Here is a 21,295-nt window from a genome sequence, read left to right as displayed (position 1 = left end):
TAGGTTGGCAACTCTAGTCGGTCTTACGGCTTGGCTAAGCCTTTCAAGAGTCTTTGCACTTATTCCGGTCAAAGTCCCCATTTGCTGGTCACCCCCGCAAAATCATAAGGTAGCTCGCCCTAGATAAACTACTTCATTTTTATCTTAGCTCAGTCCATGCTTATGGCCCAAATCAAACCTAGACTGGCCCATCATCAAGCCATGCGCTCAGTTCGACTCACAACCTAACTCGGCCCAACATCCGTAACGACGTGCTAGTCCGCTTGTGCGGTCAACAAAGGTCCATGATTTAGCTCGGTCCATTTGTTCAGTACAAATTCCCCTCTCAATACGTATACACACATTGACATAATTGTTGGGCACACACTGCTGAAAATTAGGTTTTTAGTGGCGTTTAAAAAACGCCGCCATAGATATCAAAAACGTCGCTAATTGTTTTTGTGACATTTAATACCAAACGTCGAAGATGCGGCCGTCGTTGTAGCTTTACGACGCTTTAAAAGCGTCGCTATATTAGTATAGGCGGCGCTTTTGAAAACGCCGCCAAATGTGCTGCATAACTCTACAGTGACGTCACATCACATTTAGCGACGTTTTAAAAACGTCGTGATAGATCTTTTCTATTTAAAAATATAACCATTTGCAAAATTCTATAGCGGCGTTTAAAAACGCCGTTGTAGCTTCATTTTTTTTTTAAAAAAAAAATTGTGCTAATTTTGTGAGATTTAACTAAAAAAAAATACCTGTAATAAAGATGAAAAATATTCAATATATTGACTAAATTTAGGTAAACATAATACTGGATCAATTCATGCTTCTCAATATGCAAAAATATTTCAATTCCAAGATGAAATAAAATTAAACTAGTGCCTAGTGGTAAGTTGAAAGTTATTACAAAACAAATCGGCAGAAAAGATGCAATTCAAACTAATTATACATACAAGTACTATGAAAGACCAATGCCTTTCGGGTTTAATTTTTCCCAAGAGTGTTTGTTTCCTGAGAAATTGTTGGGGAATTGGTTGCCAACAGGGGAGAATGGTTTGATGTCATGAATTGAACTAGGAATAGGACTCATTGTTTCAATTTCAGAGTGACCCATTGCTTGAAACCCATTGAAAAACCTTGGAGAACCAAAGAAAGAAGAAATGGGTATGGTGTGATTTGGGGAGAGAGAAGCTAGAGAGCTCTGGTCCGCCATTAGAGCTTGCTTGGTCGTCACTGCTCTATATCTATTCCTGAGCATAATCACCAAATTAGATAAATTCCACTGCAAATCACAGATTCAGAACTTAAGATAGAGAATCAGAAAAAGTAAATCATCTTAAGAATTAAACTCAATGATGAGAAATGTTACCGAAACTCAAAGAATGGAAAAGTTTCCTAAATTTCTTTAGCTTCCATGGCTGACTTTTTTTTTACTCCTTGATTTGTCTGTGTGTGATCTTGTTCCATCAGCAAGAACAAGAATCGATTGACACTCACATGCAAGCCATGCGATCAACGTTGAGCTGCTCTGCCATTGACATGTGTGTTGTTGATCTATGGACTCTCAAGTTTGTGCATTGAATTTTCTCTGTTCTCTGTTCTCTTAGTGGGTTTTCATTTTCATTGTCATCAATTACTTATATGTTGAGTAGAGAAAAGAGACAAGTTAGAGAGAAAAATGTTCTATGGGCTGGTGGCATGTTAAAGAAGGAAATCTGTTAAATGGGAGTAAAAATTAATGAGTCATGCTAGGATACTAAATAGTTTATTAAATTTTTTATTAAACTTTTTATATGGGTGTGGTTTCATATTTATGTGAATCAGCGAGAGATCTATTATCCAATGGTCACCAACAAGAACAACCTAATAGAGAAATCTATTATCAGAAAAAGAAGCAGATAACAATAGACTAGAAAGTAGCATATAAAGACTTGTTTACCTGCTTCACGCCAAGAACCAAGGGAATAAGACACTCGGGCTCAGTTGCTTGAGTAGATTCATCAATAAGGACCTATAAACAGATTGAAAGCAATCATGTAAACCAGAGCAGAAAAGATTGGCAATCCTTTATGACAGTAAAATGCTCACAAACCAAGATTGGAAAGGATGACTTGGCATGTTTTTCGAAAAGTTAAAAACCACTAAACTGAAAAGTAATCCTGCAAACTCGAATTTTAAAGAAACCTGATAGTGAGAAAAGAGACAAGTTAGAGAGAAAAATGTTCTATGGGCTGGTGGCATTTTAAAGAAGGAAATCTGTTAAATGGGAATAAAAATATTTGACCAATTAACAAGTAAACAAACCTGATAGTGATCAGTTAAATGCTCCACGGGAGAACTTACAGCTTCCCTTGATTTTGCACAGAGCCTAACAACCTGGTTTAATTAAAAAAAATTAAAAATCTCACATCAATGAAAAACAAAAAATCAAATATCTCAAACGGAAAATCAACATTTGTCCTCATGTTAAAAAAATACATGAATAGACTAATGTTGATTGGGAAGATGATTGTCTGAACAATAGACCAAAAGTTATACCACACAAATAAAGCCAAAAGATCAATGGCTCAAGTAAAAATACTTGTAGAAGGAAAGCATTAAAAACCCTTGGAATACAACCCTCTCTTTTTCAGGGGGTGAAGCAAAAGCCAATAAAAAAAAATTTAACAAGGAAAACTCTCAACCAAACACACTGAGGAACAGCAAGTTGTTGTCAACAAAAGAAATGCCATCAAATCAATATTTTGGGTGGTCTTTCTTATTCTTTCCCTTATTTGGAAAAATTCTAAAAAATTTAGAATCTCTTTTTCTCCAAGCCAAAGCAGAGCCCAAATAGCCAGGTACTTGGCTCAGCTCTGCACATTTGCAGCATTGACTTCAGCAAGTGGCCAAACAAATTATTCACACATGCCTGACACAAACTAGATAAATGCATCAAACAATTTAAGTACCATAATAAAATAAAACAACCAAAGCTAGTATTGCTGTAGATATGGTTTTATGATCAACCAAACAATGCATACCTTCAATCCTGTTGCACTGATCTTTTCAGCTAGCTGGTCAACAGCCACATTACTTGGAGCACAAACCAAAACCTGATAGCAACAAATCATCAAAAGGCATGTAATCAAATACAAGATCTTAGTAATTGAAATACATGCTAATGAATTTACCTGGCCCTGGCCTTGTTTGGCCATATGGTATACAATTGTTGCAGAAGTCGTAGTTTTCCCTGTGCCAGGTGGACCTTGAAAAGACATATACAAGATATCACGAACATAAATGTGAAGGAAGAAAGATAGAGAAGTTGCTGAAAACCGGTCGCTACTTCCTTTGTTATGTGGCAACATTTAAATGCCACTTTCTGAAGGGTCTATCGCATATATGATATCAGTACATTTAAAAAGAAAGAAAAAATAGAAATGAAAAGCGGGAAAGTGCCTAGGAGCAATCGAGCAACTTCATTTATTAAGAGAAAAATGCTTCACACTCAACTGTTTGAACCAGAAGAAGCTGAAGATGTTCCTGTGAAAGAGAATCGCAACAAATTTGAGCAAAAAATCATGAAAAGACAATATCAAAAACATTTAACCCATAGCACGTATTAGTTAAACTAAAGTATAAAAACATTGACTTGCAACATTGGTTGATTGAGGTTGTGAAAAACATATAAGTTAAACAAAGAACCTTTATTAGAATATATCCACACACACAGACAAAGAGAAACGTCAATTATGAAAGTAAAATTAGTGACAAATCAAGAATAAAAAAGTAACTAACAAATTTTGTTTTCTTGAAATGAATACATAATGATGATGGCATTGCTACTACCAATATCGAAAAAACAATACCATATGAAAAATCATATGACCAAAAGTACTATATATATTTCGCACAATTTTATTGCTTTAATTTTTTGTTTCCAATATGCTGAAAGTCTTAAACAGATGCCATGTACCTTTTGCAAGTAGATCAAAGAATTGAAATTTAAAAAAAAAAAAAAATCGTCATTTTGAGCAAATGATTTCAGAGAACAAAACAACAAACAAATAAAAAATGGCAAAAAAAAATTTAAATTCAAAGCAAGAAAGAAAGAAAGAAAGAGAGACGACAAAAGGAAACAAATACTAACCTCCATCACCACAAGAACGAGGCATGGTTTCGGTTGTAAAAAAATGGGGGTTACATAGGATTTGTTTGGGATTTTACTGGACTACTAGATAGCATCATCTGAGAATTTAAGATGATACCAACACTGACTTTACACAACACTGAAGTATATAAGTCAGGGAAGAGTAAAGCGAAACCCACCAACATCAACCACCTTCTTGAAACTGTCAACAATCAAAACCCAAACACAAACAACCACTAAATTATCTTTGCATTGCTCAAAATAACCAAAAAAGAAGGAAAGAAGAACAAACTTTCTTGCACTTTCTTTGCAGGAATCAGAAGTCCATAATGCTTCAAATGGGTCAGCCAGGGTTTCCTCCCTTTTTCTTAATCCTGTTTGTCTTGTTCTATTTTTGTTCTCTCTCCTTTTCTCAATCAGAAACTCCATAAAACATTAATTCTTCATCAGCATATAATTCTCCAGTAATAAGCCCAACACCTGGAATTCTGAACGATCTTCCAATCTCTTCGGCACAAGTGCCAGTCATAAAGGAAACTCGATCGCTGGATCGAAGAGCTGTTAAAGCTGTTGTGGCCACAGCTGCAAGTACTCTAGTTTTTGGGATCTTGTTCTTGCTCTTCCACAAATTAGCCTTAGCTCAATAGTATCACAGAGAGAAATTTGATTCAAGTTTTCGTCAAGAAGAAACAGTGGTGGTGAGTCATCAAGAGTTCAGAGAACTAGAAGGAACTCTGAAAGGACTAATTGTTGATGAGAATGGGTTGGATGTTCTTTATTTGAGAAAACTTGAACAAAGACACCTCATGAGTTGTTTCTCTAAAGTTTGGGTAAATCCAATTTCAATGGAAGAAGAAGAAGAAGAAGATGAAGAAGAAAAGAGGATTTATACTAGACGAGATAAACTCAAGAACTCTTAAAGAATTCAGGAAATCCCATTGCTTCATGAGCCATGTAATATGGATGATATTGCCAAAGTGGCAAAACCAGCTCCACTTATTCCTTCACCCATTGTGACACCACCACAACCATTATGCCCCCCTCAACCACCACAACCTCCTCAGCCTCCACCACCACCACCACCACACCACCACCTCCTCCATTACCAACTTCAGCAAAGAGAAATCCTGCACCACTACCTCCACCACCTGGGACTGGTGGTTTGGTTTTATCAATGAAACCCTCTCCTGTACCAAGGGAAAAGACAAGCATCAATAGTAGGGTTGAGGCTCCCAATGGAGAAAGCACAAAAGGGATGAAACTGAAGCCACTGCACTGGGACAAGGTTAAAGCTAATGCTGATCATTCAGTGGTCTGGGATGAGATCAATGATGGATCTTTCCGGTAAATGAGGCCTTGAATTTCCAACAAAACTGGATAATGAACAAAAATGGATGGGCACAAAACTGGATAGTAGATTTCCAGAACTAAGCATAGAACCATCAACGTTGAGCTCAGAGAGAAGACTAGACTATACTGCAAAGGAGTCTTATCTTGATGTAGAACCTGCATGAAAATTCAAGATACTTAAGAAATCCATGAAAATAATCGGCCATAATTCATGAAACTGAAGCGGTGAACTCAAATATACAGTGCCAACCAACCTGCAGTGTCCACACTGTATCTGTTGAGGAAAATATTGTTCCTATTGCTGAATCAAATTGGTAAGAAATAAGGTTGAGCCAAAAAGTTATATGATAAAAGAAATGTTAGTACATTATCATGGCATGTTAAACCAACACCCAAGGAAGGCAAGATGGGTAAGGATCAAACCAAGATAGTCATGGGGAGTCAACCCAACAAACTATTGCTAAGATTAAAGTTTTGATGAGTAAACTAACAAGAAAACTATGGCGAGCAAGCCAAGGATCACTATATAAACTATTGCATGTACCAAACCAAAATTGAAACTATATAATATTTAGACTTTTAAAAATAGTCATTTCCAGCGAATATAACTTACTAAGCTCCTCGAATGACTCAAATAATCGTTTTCAATATTGGGAATTTACATAACCAGTAACCAAACAAGCAGTCCTTTAATACGTGAAATTACTGAACTACCATTATATAAACTATTGATGCACATAATTGTTAAGGACAACTAAAACATTCCTAAAAAAGTTGTATTTGAGAAGTCCCTATCCCCCAAAGCATGATTTCTGAAACTACAAAAAAAAACATGAATAACACAATGACAACCCAATTTGGGAAAGAAAAGTGCACAAAAAAAAAAAAAAAAAAATTTAAAAATCAATATATCTGAAAATCTGACCAGTGAAGTTCATATGCTGTTTGTTAGAATTTACCTACACCTACCACCACCTACTACCACACCTACTACACCTACCACCAATTTACCCTCACCTACTCCTCACCTACTACCCAAACCCTCTCCTATATAATGAGCCACTCTGATTTGTAATATATACAAAAATAACAATCAAGATACATCAATCAATAATACATATATTTTTCACATGGTATCAGAGCCATAAGATTTAGGCCTATACTCATTTCTTTCTGGCAGGCAGCCGGCCGGCAACCTTGCCTTCGCTGCCTGCTGGAGTTTTTTCAACACATACCAGAAACTCTTCTTTTTTGATTCGGCTCCTGAGGATTTCAATAGATCTGCGACTCATCTTCTTCGCAGCAACCAATCCATCATCTCCACCACGCCCGCATCTTCTACGACTTCCAGCGCCGTCGCTTCGCTCTCGCAGTCCTCGGCAAGAACGGTTGCTTCGTCGAAGGCGTACTCCACCTCTCGTCAAGCTCGACTCCCAAGACCTTCTCCAGATCGGCGACACGGAGTTCTACTTTCTCCTCCCTATTCGGAGCATCCTTGGCGGCTCGCTCGGGCCTCGCCACCATGGCGCCGTGGCAGCGGCGCACCACCACCACCATTTGCCCCACCGTTGACCTGGACCGAGACCACCGCACGACCATCCCTGCCAGTCGACACAAGCAGAGCACGATCCTCTACTGCTCTGCAACGTCCGAGACGAACCAACAGGAGCTGTTAATCACGCTCTGCTCATGCGGTCCTGATTCATCGACCAGACTTTGGTTCCTGTCTCCTTCGCACTCAAGGATACAGATGAACTTTGGTTCCTGATTCTCTCTCTCACACAATATGAGAATGAAAATAAAAATTTATTGTTTTGGTTTAAAATCGGCCTCGGTTTGGGTTTCACACCACCGTCCAAAATTGTTTTTTTATTATAAAGCTTCTTGTGCACTCATTGTTCCCACTTTTGTTATTTTATATATATATGTATATATATATATCTTTTTATTATATTATATTAAAAAAAAAACAAAAAAAAAAAAAAAAAACCACCCACGTGGGCTTGTCCTCTTTCACCTCTATTATTTTTATTTATTTTTTTTTCTAAAACTTTTTTTTTTTTTTAATCTTTTTCAAATACCCATTTTTATTTTATTCTATACTCCACATTCTCCTCATTCTTTTCCCCACTCCAATATATTATACTAGCCTTAATTGATTCCACTAATTTCCCCCACTTCATTTTATTTATTATTATTATTATTATTATTATTATTATTATTATTATTATTATTATTATTATTATTATTATTATTATTATTATTATTATTTTATTTAAAAAAAAAAAAAAAAAAAAAACATTCATTCCAATTTAATTTTTCTGCTCCGTCTTGTCCCTTCACGCCATTCGGATTTGCACAATACACTCATTTTATTCATATCGGGATCCACCCCGATCCACATTTTACACACAAAAAAAAAAAAAAAAAAAAACAACAACAACAACAACAACACCACAAAAATACACAAAAACAACCACAGCTTTGTTTTCTTTTCTGCAGACGGCCACCCACCGACCTACTCTGCCGCCGGTCTCTTCTTTTTGCCTCCGTCCTGGGCGGTCCTTGACGGTGCGGCCTCCGTGTTTCCCACGCCGCCGAGCACGTTCACTCCCCCCTGCTCCTCTACTACAGTATATGGCGGCCCTCCAAATCGGAACATCACGGTGGCCTTCCGCTTCAGCTCCTTGTTTTCTGCCTTTAGCACACTGATCTCTGCTCGCGCATCCTTATACATGCGTTGGAGCAGAGCCAGCTGGGAGTTTAAATGCTGCACCTCATTTGTCCTACTCTGCAGCCGGTTCGACAAATTTGTGACCGCCGTCATGCTTTCCACACATGCCTTCAAAGTATACTGATTGGCCTCCACATCCGACTGCACTGCCATTCTTTGCTCCACAGACCGCATCGGAAAGTTCAACGGAGCAAACTCCGGGGCGCTTGGTTGAGGTTCCAGTGCCACCGCACCAGTTCTCTCTCTTGTTGACTCGTTGAGGTCGGGAAAGAGGGTGAGCAGTCCACGGGAAGACGAGGACGAGGCCATTTTCTGGGCAACAGTATGTTACAGACTCTCTCTCTCAACGAAGAGTTTTTCAGCCTCTCTCTCTCAGCACAACGAAGTTTTTTTTCAGAGGTTTTTTCGCAGCTTTTCTCTGCCTCAGCCTCAGCATCAACCTTGGTTAAATAGCCAAGGCAGCCACGCGCATCGCGCGCCTCTTGCCACCAGCCGACAAACGGGCACGCAAGCCAAGGCGCCCACGTGCCTCGCCATCATGTCCGGCACACCTTTTGATGAATTGGGCACGCCTTTTGATGGCACGCCTTTTAATGGATTGGGCACGCCTTTTGAAAATTGGGCGCACCTTTTGAGGATGCGATTTTTTAAGGGGTCCGACAAGACTCTGTAAACTGTCCCGACGTTGATTCCGGTTAGCTTTTACAAGTGTCCGACAAGACTCTGTAAACTGTCCCGACATTGATTCCGGTTAGCTCCTTCATGGGTCCGACAAGACTCTGTAAACTGTCCCGACATTGATTCCGGTTAGCTCATTTAAGGGTCCGACAAGACTCTGTAAACTGTCCCGACATTGATTCCGGTTAGCTCCTTCATGGGTCCGACAAGACTCTGTAAACTGTCTCGACATTGATTTCGGTTAGTTTCTACAAGGGTCCAGCAAGACCCCGTAAACTGTCTGCTACAACGGTCCGACACGACCCCATAAACTGTCTTCTACATCGGTCTGACACGACCACACAGTGTCCTGCTACATCGGTCCGACATGACCCCATAAACTGTCTGCTACAACGGTCCGACATGACCCCATAAACTGTCTTCTACATCGGTCTGACACCGCCATCCAGTGTCCTCTACACCGTTATGACACCACCATACAGTGTCCTCTACAACGTTATGACACCACCATACAGTGTCTTCACCAACGGTCTGACACGACCATACAGTGTCTCGTATCATTTTATTTTTTATTTTTTTTATTTTTTATGTATTTTCTTGTTTTGTTCCTCTCTTCAAACTCAAGTTGGTTAGTTTCTATCCTCCTTGAGTTTGCGGGGGGCTGTTAGAATTTACCTACACCTACCACCACCTACTACCACACCTACTACACCTACCACCAATTTACCCTCACCTACTCCTCACCTACTACCCAAACCCTCTCCTATATAATGAGCCACTCTGATTTGTAATATATACAAAAATAACAATCAAGATACATCAATCAATAATACATATATTTTTCACACTGTTCTACAACTAAAAATAGGGAAATTTTCTCAACTTCCATGATAAAATTGGACAAGCTTTAAGATCCTTAGTAGAGTATCTAAATAAGACAACAAAGTCCAAAAACAAAAACAAAAAAACAAAAAAGTCATACTGATACTGAGTTAATCAAGATCCTAGAGCATCCAAATAAGACAATCAACTAAATTAATTTTTCTGTTTTGGTTGTATATGCACTAAAATTAAAAGCAACAAAATTGAGCATTTTCAATATTTAACACACCATGAAAACTGATAATTGGACCACATGCATATGTTGCAGACAACTACTAAACCATGATGAATTCTTTGTATATAAGCATTCTCTGTATATGTAGGCGAGAACCCAAATTAAATTAAGTTATTTGGCATTTGGTAAGTAGACTAGTAACCCTTATTATTCCTTGGCCAGCTGGACTATATATACCATCTCCATTATTATTATTATTTTCTCTTGACTAAGAACTAACCAACAGAAGAAGAATGAGACAAAAAGCAAAGTAGGTCGTTAATTTCTCTCATTCTCACCACTTGGAAGCAGCTCAATAGTCTATCAATGAGTAAAAAACTATATTTAGATTTACAAATTTCATTATTAATGAATATCACTACAAGTCTAACTAGTCTATCATTGCATCCACGAAACAACACTTTGGTACGAAATCCACACAATTTAAGCAAAATAACAAACAGCTATTCACAAGCAGAGCACAGAAGAAAAATTAAAAATATACCCACTAAATCTTCACAAACCAATGGGAAGAAGATGAGCAAAGAGAGATTCACAAACAACAATTCAAAACAGAGCACAGAAGAAACATCTAAGAAAGAAACAAGTTTCAAATGTTCCTAAAATTTGAGCTCAACTAACCTCTGATCTCACTGATCGAAGAAGACGAAGAGTTCCAAATCCACAAAGACGAACACCACAACTGGAATCACCGAGCTAAAGAAGGTTTTGAAGGATTCGATCTATTTTTCTAAGATTGTAGAAGGTGGTGCTCACAATCGAGAGAAAGAGAACTTCAAAATCAAAATAGCAATCACTCTGAGATGAATCACTAAGAGGAATCACCATGCTAAAGAGGAATCGAGCGAGAGAACTTCGTATTGATTCGATCCTCTGAGACTGAAATTAGGGTTTAGAGAGAGAGAGAGGGAGAGAGAGAGTGAGAGAGAGAGAGAGTTACCTTGGAGTTGTGAGAAGAGATCGACTTTGTGTAGGGTTTGGAAATTGGGGTTTGAAGAGAGATAGGGAGTGGGTTTGGAAATAAGGATTTGGAGGCACTTTCAAACGACCTCTATTCAGAAACGGGACCGTTTTAATTAACACAAAAGGCGACGTTTACAAAACGTCGTTAATTATCAAAAAAGGTGACGTTTAAATAAACGCCGGTAATTAAACGTCGCTAAATCCATGATTTCCTGTAGTGACAATAGAAAACAACTGAGATTAAAAAATAATATATCACACAGTTTATAATAATGGAACAAACAAAGAAAAAATCAAGATGATTGAATGCACATGATTTATGTGGTTTGACAAATATCTTGCCAAGGTAGGCCTAATCTTCAATAAGATTTAGGGGGAAATATAAATAGAAAGTCTTTTATATTTAACTATAAATTTTAATAATATTTATTAATTTCGAGGGTTAATTAACTTGTTTATGACAACCCTGAAATAAAAAACAAAAAAGTGTTATAAATTATTTAACAAATAGAATTGATAGATTCAAAGTAAAGACTATACTAGTGGGGGAAAAGGGAATACTAAACCTGCACAACTTATTTCAGATTAGTAGAGTACTTTTTTTAATGGCCCAAAATAACATACTAAGCTTTTCGAAACATATGAAGTCTTTTTAACGTGAACTTTAAAAAAAGAACTTTTGGCCAAAAATCCTTTATTGGGCTTTTTTTTAGTGTAAAGGATGGTCCAAAATTACTTCCTAAATCCCCTGAGCAACAAGTGTGTCCTCCATGAAGTCCAGACTAATATTTTTTGTTTTTATTCTAGACAATCATGCCCCTGTATATGTTTCAGAGATTTTGAATCAAAGAGAGATCACGATTTCACGTAAGCTGTCATTGTTCAAACAAAGATCATGATCAATTTGTATATAGGCAATCATGATTTCACGATTCAACTTTCTACGGCTGTGCCTTATACCCCCAGTGGGGGTCGCGCCCCTAGTGACGTGGCGCGCCCCTACTGACTGCCAACCGAAAAAAAAAAAAAAACTGTTTTTTTTCACCCAATCATGGGCCTCCACCTCACTGGGGGTCGACCCCCAGTGAGGGTATAAATCATTTTTCAACTTTCTATACGCAATCAATTTGTGGCATAAGTTTCGTTTTTGCGAGTGTTGATTGAGTTTCAGAGATTAATTCCATCACTATCCGAGTTTCAGGTTTGTTGAATTTGTTGCGAGTGTTTCTTCGATTAATTTGTTGATTGTTGATTGTTGTTTGTAGAGCTTCCTAATTTTTTTTTTCCCGGTTTGTTTTCGTTCTATGTTGATTGCATATACTCTATTTTTTGGTTGATGCCTTGTTCAAGAATACAATAAAGTGTTAATCTGGTAGTAATTAACATTTTATTGTTTTTGGCAATAACATTCTACTGTTTTGTAACATTTTTGTTTCAGGATTGTTCTTTAAATGGCCAATTCAAATGAAAATCTTGGACTTGTTATTGATGGAGTTACATAATTGAATGTTACTAGTGGATCCAACTTTATTGATGATCAAATAGATTTACTCCCAATGTTTTGTCGTCATGTTGAAAGGCCTTTGTTGTTTGCTGGATGGGTGAATGGAATTAGGCATACAGGTCAAATAATAGTCTATTTTATACTTTATTGTTGAATTGTTTTGTGCAACACTAAGTTGTAAAGTAGTTTAAGTTGGCCGTTACAATTTCTTTGGAATTGAAATGCATCATTCTATCCCATTATTACAATATTAGCTCAAACAAGTAAAATATTACTATGTAACATAGTAACATTTTACTTTGTAATACAATAACATTTTACTGTTTAGTAAATTATGGGCTGCTATAAGTGTTACAACCAAACATATCCAACCAACTGCACCAAAACTCACAAAAGCATAGCAATGAAGTGTATAATAATTTATCATAAGCATAAACACATTTACTAATAACACAGACACATACTACCAAAATAACAAGTAATCATATTCCATTATATATATCATCCTTTAACATACTTTTCAAAATATCATTAGAACCAAAAAAAAAAAAGTCAAACCAAACCCTGCTTATATTTCTTAAAAAAGTCGAACCCTAGCTATATCTTTTACACCATTTACAACATTCAAGATATTTCTCAACAAGTTATATTATTTTTCTTAAATTCTATTTGTTGTTTCATTGACATCCTCTTTTGCGATGTTATACTTTCTGTAAAACTAAGCATAACACAGTGGCAAAATATTATCAGATCATACCTTCGGTGATAGAACCTGAAGCAAAGAATCGTGTGGGTAAATCATGTGCTTCAAGAATACGAACAACGAACCTAGCAGTGGAGTGATACTACAGTATGAGTATCACCCATACAAGTCACAGTGCAGAGGCTGGATCGTTCTCATATGGGAGAGAGTTAGAGAGAGAGTTTGGGAAAAAAGATTATGGGTAAAAACCACATAATGTCTATGATATCAATATATAACTTAACCATATAATCTGATATAACCATATATATCAATCTATCCATATTAGTTGATATGATAGATATATATATCGCGAGTGGTTATCCAAATAAGTTTTCAATTCAAATTCAAACTTACTTGGATAAGGTTCAAAGGGTTCAAAGGGTCATGCTAGATGAGCGCCCAATTTCTAACATCTCCCACTCGCACATGAGTTGGCATGACACTGCCACATCTCTATCTCAATCTCCCCAAAAATGAACAATCTCATACTAGCCAATGCACCGTGCGACTGCTGAGAAACACCTGCATGTGGAAGCTCTATACTAGAAACTCAAAATGAGCCAGCATAGAGACATCAATCTAAAAAGAATAGAAATAGTGTCTCATATACTCCAGACCCATCTAATTACACCGGTCTAAAAAACATCTCTAATCCCTCAAAAAGAGCATGTTTGACCCTCTCAATTCTTGCAATATATTCACACTCAATCCGCCTCTCATACAGAGCGATGTGAGTTGCCGACAATGAATATACAACAGTGGTGTATACTAGATAATCTTCCCTTTGCCCTCATGCCATTTGGTTTAGGATTGACCGCTTTTCCAATGATGTCCCTTAAAGCCGAATCATACATGACCGCAGGCAACATACCAAAGTAGCAGAACATCAACCCCTTATCTTATGACATAGTCAAAAGTCACAAAAGGGTACATAAATGAAAGTCATATCAATAATGACACGTAAGACTCACACGGTGAGGAAACAGGGATCTATTCTCTTACCTCATTACTCGGTCGCCAAGCACATGTACTATGACCATATGTTACAGTAGAGTAACTCTTTAAAAAAAAGTGACGTCATACCAAATATTAGTCTAGTTGCTTTCTAGCGCCTAACCCGAATTCTCTATTTGCTCGCCTTCCAGGTGCCAAATGAGATCTCGCATCTGGCTAATCATAACAGGCATAACATGAAAAGTGGGTACTAACATCCATGTTTGGTCCTTAACACGACCTCATCTTGGTTATAACCAAGGCGACATATATAGTGGATAATTTAAGCCTCTCTTGGCTCTAAATAAAAAATAAACCACTAGTCTCATCCTTGCTCGCTCCCAAGCACCAAGGGCGATTGCTCATGTGAGTGAGCCAATCTTGCCTGCTGATATCATCATCTGCTAATCATTATGACATAAACCATAATAGTGTCAACATCCCATCATCTCACAACAAATAAGTGATCGAAAAAAAAAAAACACGATCAGAGCTTGCGCAATTCTAGATTCCAAACATAAGCCTTATCAGCACCTCTTGCGATAAGTATATATAACGGAATCCACCATGTGCACCTCACATGAAGTGATTCAAGATCACTACCTCTTGCGCAATAACCTCTCTAAATATATTTTGGTAACCAATTTGCGTTCATTCTAGATGCGCCTAATTAGTGTAGATGCGCCCAACTAGCGCATTGAATCTTACAAGGGGCAAATTTATATACTACTAGTAAAGCATTCTATCCACAGTCTAATGAGCAAGGTCAATGTCTAAACAACTCAGTTGACCATTTACCAAAGATAACACTTATCATGCCGAATATGCCCACATAGCGTACTTTAGGCTCCCATAACAAAAAAAAAAAAAGATCAAGGAATATAGGTCATCTGTTTCTCCCAAAGACAATCTGAGGATTCACTCAATAGCTAAGGCTCTGGCTTTTACCGATAGGTAAGTCAATGGGTTTGCAATTTTGTATTTAGAATTATTCTAGGATATTCCTTATGTAAGTCATCGAAGACAAATTGAGAATTTTCCCAAAACAATCCCTAAGGATCGTACATCCGAGCATATAAATTACATCACTCATGTCCATCATATCTAAAATAAAGGACTGCCCACCCTAGGTGGCGACAACCTTATAAATTCCTGGCTCATAATGACTAAGTAAGGAAAAAGTTCTTTTTGGACCATTGATCATGCCTCAATGGTCTTCATCGATCATCGTCGGCCTATCATGGCTTGACGAAATCTAAGAACCACTATTTGGATAACTGTTTTAGGCTGTAAAAGATTTATTGGAACTAGCAACCTTTTTGCGCTCATAACTTTTCACCATAAAAACAAAAGGTAAATCCCTACGGATCTACTTATCTAATTCTCCAACGAGAAGTTGGGTCACAATGTCCACAAATCAATGTTCCGAACTTATGTCAATCATAGCCTAAGTCGAAACAATCTCACTCCCCAGGAGGAAGTCTTTTCATGGTCTACACTTTTCTCAATGGTGCGACTTTTCGGTATCTAGCGAGCCTTATGCCTCAACAATGACTATCCAAATTGCGCATAACCTCAGAACAGTTTCGCGTCATAATGGAAAGTCAACCAAATTATAGAAATTGTTAATCCTCAAAGACTTTGTCTTAAACTGCGCAACATTGATCCACTTTCTAAAAACAGGGGACTAAAGCCTTTGGCATTATCCTAGGCTCTTTATCATCTTGCGGAGCAATCATGAATGTTTCCTTCTCAATCACCCAGTGATGACGTGAAAATTTTTTACATTCGCTACCACGCAACTAAGAATGTAGAATATTCTTCTCTAATGGTGTAATCCATTAGTAGGGACATCGCTCCCACTGTCCCTAGGATATTGGAAATTTCTTTTCATTCTCAACTAAGTTACATAGAGCGCTATGCTTAGAATTCTCTATCTTATAGTGTTCCAAAAACTCTATTTACGTCACCTTTACTAAGAAAACTTTATGTGACTTAGTTACACTCCCACAAAGCTGCTTACCTATATGCACATGACCCGAAGGGTTTACATGATAGCATACAATAATGCGCCACGTGACCCTATGTGTTTACAAGACAACATACAATAATGCGCCATAAAACTCTAGGTCTTAACTTCGCAACCTTATGAAAAGTAAAAATAAAGATAAGCTGCTTAACGGTTGCAGGTCGCCCATAGATGGCTCTTCACTAACCCATTACTTAAATGGAGTGTAAAATCTGATATGGAGGGCATATAGTTAGGGATATAGGCAACAAACTAAAGTGCAATTCCCAATTGGGAAACATTTTGCGCCATCATCCACCTAACATTAACAATACTTAATTCCTTATCTCTACTACACTATTGTGTTGTTGAGTATTAGGAATAATCAATTTTCTAAGTATTCATTTATCTTCACAGAGTTTTCTAAAATAACTCAAATAGATACTCGTCACCTTGGTCAAAACTAAAAGCACGAAAGCTATTATCTAATTGATCTCAACCTTATATGTGCAATGTCAAAAATCATCTCTAAACTTTTGACTTATGGGAGATCAAATAGTCTTGACTCAGATGCGTATCGTAATCTATAAATGTGTCGAGATTGAGGCTTAGCTATCATACCCTTACACATATCTAGTCACAAATATCATAGTGGATTAAATGTGCCAATACAAATGACCTTCTACGGCTTTCCTACTTACTTGTGCGCAACCATTGCGAACAAAGTTACACATTCATATGAGAGCAGGGTGTCACAAGCGAGTGGGCCCAAGAGGGCCTACTCAAAACATTCATGCATCTTCTCATTAACGTGATTAAGTATAATAAGCCACCGGTTCATGACCAATGTCATAAACTAATTCCAATCATCCTAATGTGTGAGTTCTTGAAGACAAGTTTTAAAGGTTTAGGCCCAACTAGGTAATGACATTATTATAGTAAATGCTAATAGATTTTCCAGCCACTTGGCGCTAATCTTTTCACTTAGTGTTAATAGATTTTGCTGCTACTAAGTGCTAATCTTTTAACTTCAAGTGATACTTCAATGCACACTATTATAGTGTATGAAATTTTACTCCATCCACTCCCAACAGTTGGATAAAGATCAAAACACTGCTCATACTGGCTACTCATTTTACACTTAATGACTAATTCATTTAAGCTCACATTTCTTGGATGACGTGACTCTTGAATGTTATTTCATCTAATGATGCAACATCATTACAAGTCAAATTACAAAGTCAATCCGTGCAGCTCAATAGTCAAGATCATATACAGATCTATTGAGAGCTTACTAATTTCATAACTCCAAAACTCGCCAATCAAAACTACGTAGTGTGCCGCTAACCATAGCGCACACATCAAATTTTGTTGTGCCGAACAAGGCAACAAAACCAGGGCAACTTTGAGTCATGTTTCCTTATTTTGGCTTAATTAAGGTCTGACCTAAAGTCTCCAAGACTTCTGCTCATCTAAAGAATATGATTACATTTTTTATATTTAAACATCTCTACTAAGTCTAGGTCAACCAAATTAACTTCCATAAGCTAAGTCAATTTAGAGAGAAATTCGTATTGGGATTAATTTTGATTAGCATAATTTTGCAAGAAAAATCTAAATTAAATAGTGACAATATTACACGAGTTGCAAGATCGAAAATCCGTTATGCTCATAATCATCTCTTGCGCTACAGGTGACAATTATCCAAAATTAAATTTAATTTATGTGCAAAATATTGGTTTTCGGGAGTAAATCTACAAAGATTTCTCTCAACCGAACAACCTCCCACTGACTATGGCATGTCTAAAAACATGATAAAATATTTTAATTCCATACAATAGCATCATAATGTAGATTCACAATCAACTCATGCCATGTTATAATTAATAATGGAATTTAAACAAATAAAGAACTAAGCATGATTCTCTAATCACAACATATTACAAATCCCCAAAAAAATAATAGGCTATATTTAGTATTCAAATTATGCCATAACAGAATGTACATCATTCTGAAATTTTTTGAAAATTTTCTGAAATTTTCTGGAATTTTAAATAACTAATAAACACACATAAAATTAAAAATAAATATTTCAGAATCTGGTAAAATGCAACAACCATACCAGTACATATTAAACCATTACAGCAGTTTATAATAAAAATTTCAGCTCCAGAAACTTAATTATGCAACACCAGAAGCATTTTAAAGCATAAATAATGAATTATTATTTCAGAAAAAATATTTTTTATTTTCATAAAATTTCTAAAATTTTACAAAAGATAAAAAATTTAATTCCGAGACTAACAGTCCCAACCACGCTTAAAACAAAGCTGTAACGAATTACTTATGACCATTTAACGCAATTCTAGATTTAAAAAAAAAAACAAACAGACCCTTATCCCCAGCCATCAAACTAGCCAAGCCGGCGCGGAAAATGGTGCGGCTCGGCTCGGCGAGCGGCTCAGCGCACGTGGCGCGGCTAACGTGCGTGTGGAAAGGCGCAAGTCGCGCGCATAGACGACGTGACAGCGTGTGGCAAAGCGCGTGACAGCGCGTGCCTGCCCCTAACGGCGTCATCTTGCGCATGTAGCCCACGCGCCGCCTTTCAGGGTGTTTTCTAATCCAATTTCGGTACTGCCGGAGTCCATTTTTCAAAATAAAAATATTTATGGTCTCAAAAATGACATTTAATGAACATAAAAAAAAAAAGAGGTGTATCACACTCTCAATCTAATGAGAGTTGAAGTGCAAAAACCCTACACTTCATCTTTCTCCTTCATTAATTTTTATGCATATAATGTGTATTAATTTATATAAAAATTATACACATGATTTAAAAAATAAACACGAAAATACCCATATATGCTTTGATACCAATGTAAAACTAAGCATAACACAGCGGAAAAATATTATCAGATCATACCTTAGGTGATAGAACCTGAAGTGAAGAATCTCGTGGGTAAATTACGTGCTTCAAGAATGCGAACAACGAACCCAGCAGTGGAGTGATACTACAATATGAGTATCACTCACACAAGTCACAGTGCAGAGGCTGGATCGTTCTCATATGGAAGAGAGTTAGAGAGAGAGAGTTTGGGAAAAAAGGTTATGGGTAAAAACCACATAACGTATATGATATCAATATATAACTTAACCATATAATCTGATATATAACCATATATATCAATCTATCCATATCAATTGATATGATAGATATAAATATCATGAGTGATTATCCAAATAAGTTTTGAATTCAAATTCAAACTTACTTGGATAAGGTTCAAAGGATTCAAAGGGTCATGCCACATACACGCCCAATTTCTAACACTTTCACTTTTACACTCTTGCTTTTGTACTCTTTTTTAGTCCACGATCTTGGATGATCATTTAAGAACGCATGCATCAATATTGCTCGAAAATCATTTATTCTGTTGTCGTCCAACTCTTTTTCAAAATAGCAGACTTATCCTGTCACAGACAATGTGAAAATATACTAATTAAAGGCAATAAGCAATAGAAATTATAAATTTTACTTTGAAAAACAGTAAAATTTTACTATGAAAAATAGTAACAATGTAAAAAAAAAAAAAAAAACACAAACACGGACATAAAACAAGGATTTCATGAACTAAACCCCATTAACTAAACGAAACTCCATATGAAACCCTAGAAATACAAACTAAATCCTAAAATATGAAAAGAATACGAAACTAAACTCTCTTAATGCAACCTACAGAGACAATATAATATGATGAAATTGTTCAATATGCAGATCTGAGAGTTCAATGTATGAATGTTACTACAAAAGAGATGATTTACCTGGTGTTTCCGAAATGGTTGATTCGGAAGTAACAAACTGTGGAAAATAAAGAAATCATTTGTTACCTTCCAAATACACAGCAATGGCGATTCATACTCTCTCATTGTGCTTCAATCTTTGCTTCAATCTAGGTTTTTCGAAGGCGAGTTTTGTTGAAGAAGAGTTTCAAAGTAGGTTTACACATAGAGCAACTGTTCGATTTCAGGAAAACCCATAAAGACCCACAACTTTGTCCATTCCAACTGTCTTTATTGCTTATATATACAGGTGGGCATTTAAGTCCTTTTACCATATTTTTTAATTCTAGAGAGTTTTGACAGCATTAATTTTTTTCATTGTCCTTTTCATTAAAAAGGCCTTGGGTTTCACCAAAAACCCCTTTAAAAAAAATAAAATAAGGAATGTGTATTTAAAAATATAAACCAAATCTATGGAGGCCTTTTTCAAATTTATAAAGTTTGTATTGTGCTCATTGAAAAATGTTTTTTTATTATCTTTTTTTAAATTTTTGTAGAACTTTTGTCATGCACATCGATGGAAGACTTATCCTTTATTTTTTTATTTTTTCTTTTGATTGTGTTAAGGCCTTATTCAAAATGACTATTTTGTACTAAAAAGAATAGAGATATATAATGACTGTTGGTATATTCAAAATATTTGGGGCCTTTTTGAAAATGTGGCCTAAAGCCACTGCTTTATTGGCTTTGCAGATAAGTCAGGCCTTAATTTCGCCTAAATCCATAAGAGGAATCATCTTCACTATGAGAGATAAATAACAAGAATAAACTAGAGTTTGAACATCCAAACTTGAATCATTTGTACACCCACTTTCACAGCCGAAGAACACACTCTCCAATCCAAACTTTTGGTTTTACACTTACACTTATTACACCCCTTGTTTACTCATTTTTAGCTTTTCCACACTCATTAGAAACACCAGAAATGATACATTCCTCTAATTTGAGAACTCTAAAAGAGCACTAATGATGTGAAAAAAAAAAAAAAATCAAAACCAAAACATCACATTACATGACACCCATACACCAATTAAAGTTCTTAATTTAAAACTCTCAAATCTTTTTTCGTAGAAACACCCATTTATATACACACAAAAAGGGTGGGTGAAATGACAAGATACAATAAATGTGAAACAGCTAGGTACATAAACAAGAATAAATGTGCACAATTATCCACTAGTCTCCTTTGGAAACCAAAATCTCATTGGAACATAAAGCACTAGTTAGAATTCAAACTAATTACATT

The 21,295-nt window shown here is 36.5% G+C and overlaps 1 protein-coding gene and 1 pseudogene across 12 annotated transcripts; both read right to left on the bottom strand.

The window, feature by feature from the left end:
• Positions 1–782: 782 nt before the first annotated feature.
• LOC114322341 (uncharacterized) lies at positions 783–20,245 on the bottom strand. Of its 12 annotated transcripts, none has more exons than XM_082887050.1 (11): positions 20,098–20,245; positions 19,136–19,680; positions 10,621–11,174; positions 5,725–5,771; positions 4,121–5,626; positions 3,484–3,513; positions 3,162–3,235; positions 3,012–3,083; positions 2,293–2,364; positions 1,928–1,999; positions 783–1,270 (listed from the first exon to the last, which is right to left on the bottom strand). In XM_082887050.1, exons 5-11 carry the CDS (start codon positions 4,143–4,145, stop codon positions 947–949), a joined length of 669 nt encoding a protein of 222 aa, XP_082743176.1. In that variant the 5' UTR covers positions 4,146–5,626; positions 5,725–5,771; positions 10,621–11,174; positions 19,136–19,680; positions 20,098–20,245; the 3' UTR covers positions 783–946. The 12 variants fall into 12 exon arrangements, 11 of the variants coding, with proteins under 11 accessions (XP_082743176.1, XP_082743174.1, XP_082743167.1 ...); XM_082887048.1 differs by having other exon boundaries at positions 3,162–3,513; positions 4,121–4,322; positions 4,413–5,626; XM_082887041.1 differs by having other exon boundaries at positions 3,162–3,513; positions 19,136–19,264; positions 19,482–19,680.
• On the bottom strand, positions 7,046–7,232 carry LOC145800096 (small nucleolar RNA U3; annotated as a pseudogene).
• Positions 20,246–21,295: the final 1,050 nt, after the last annotated feature.

The sequence above is a fragment of the Camellia sinensis genome, chromosome 9, assembly GCF_055761805.1.
Source record: "Camellia sinensis isolate YWXY chromosome 9, ASM5576180v1, whole genome shotgun sequence".
Taxonomy (NCBI): domain Eukaryota; kingdom Viridiplantae; phylum Streptophyta; class Magnoliopsida; order Ericales; family Theaceae; genus Camellia; species Camellia sinensis.
The sequence above is the reverse complement of the archived record's forward strand: the minus strand, read 5'-3'. Positions and strand labels throughout refer to the sequence as shown.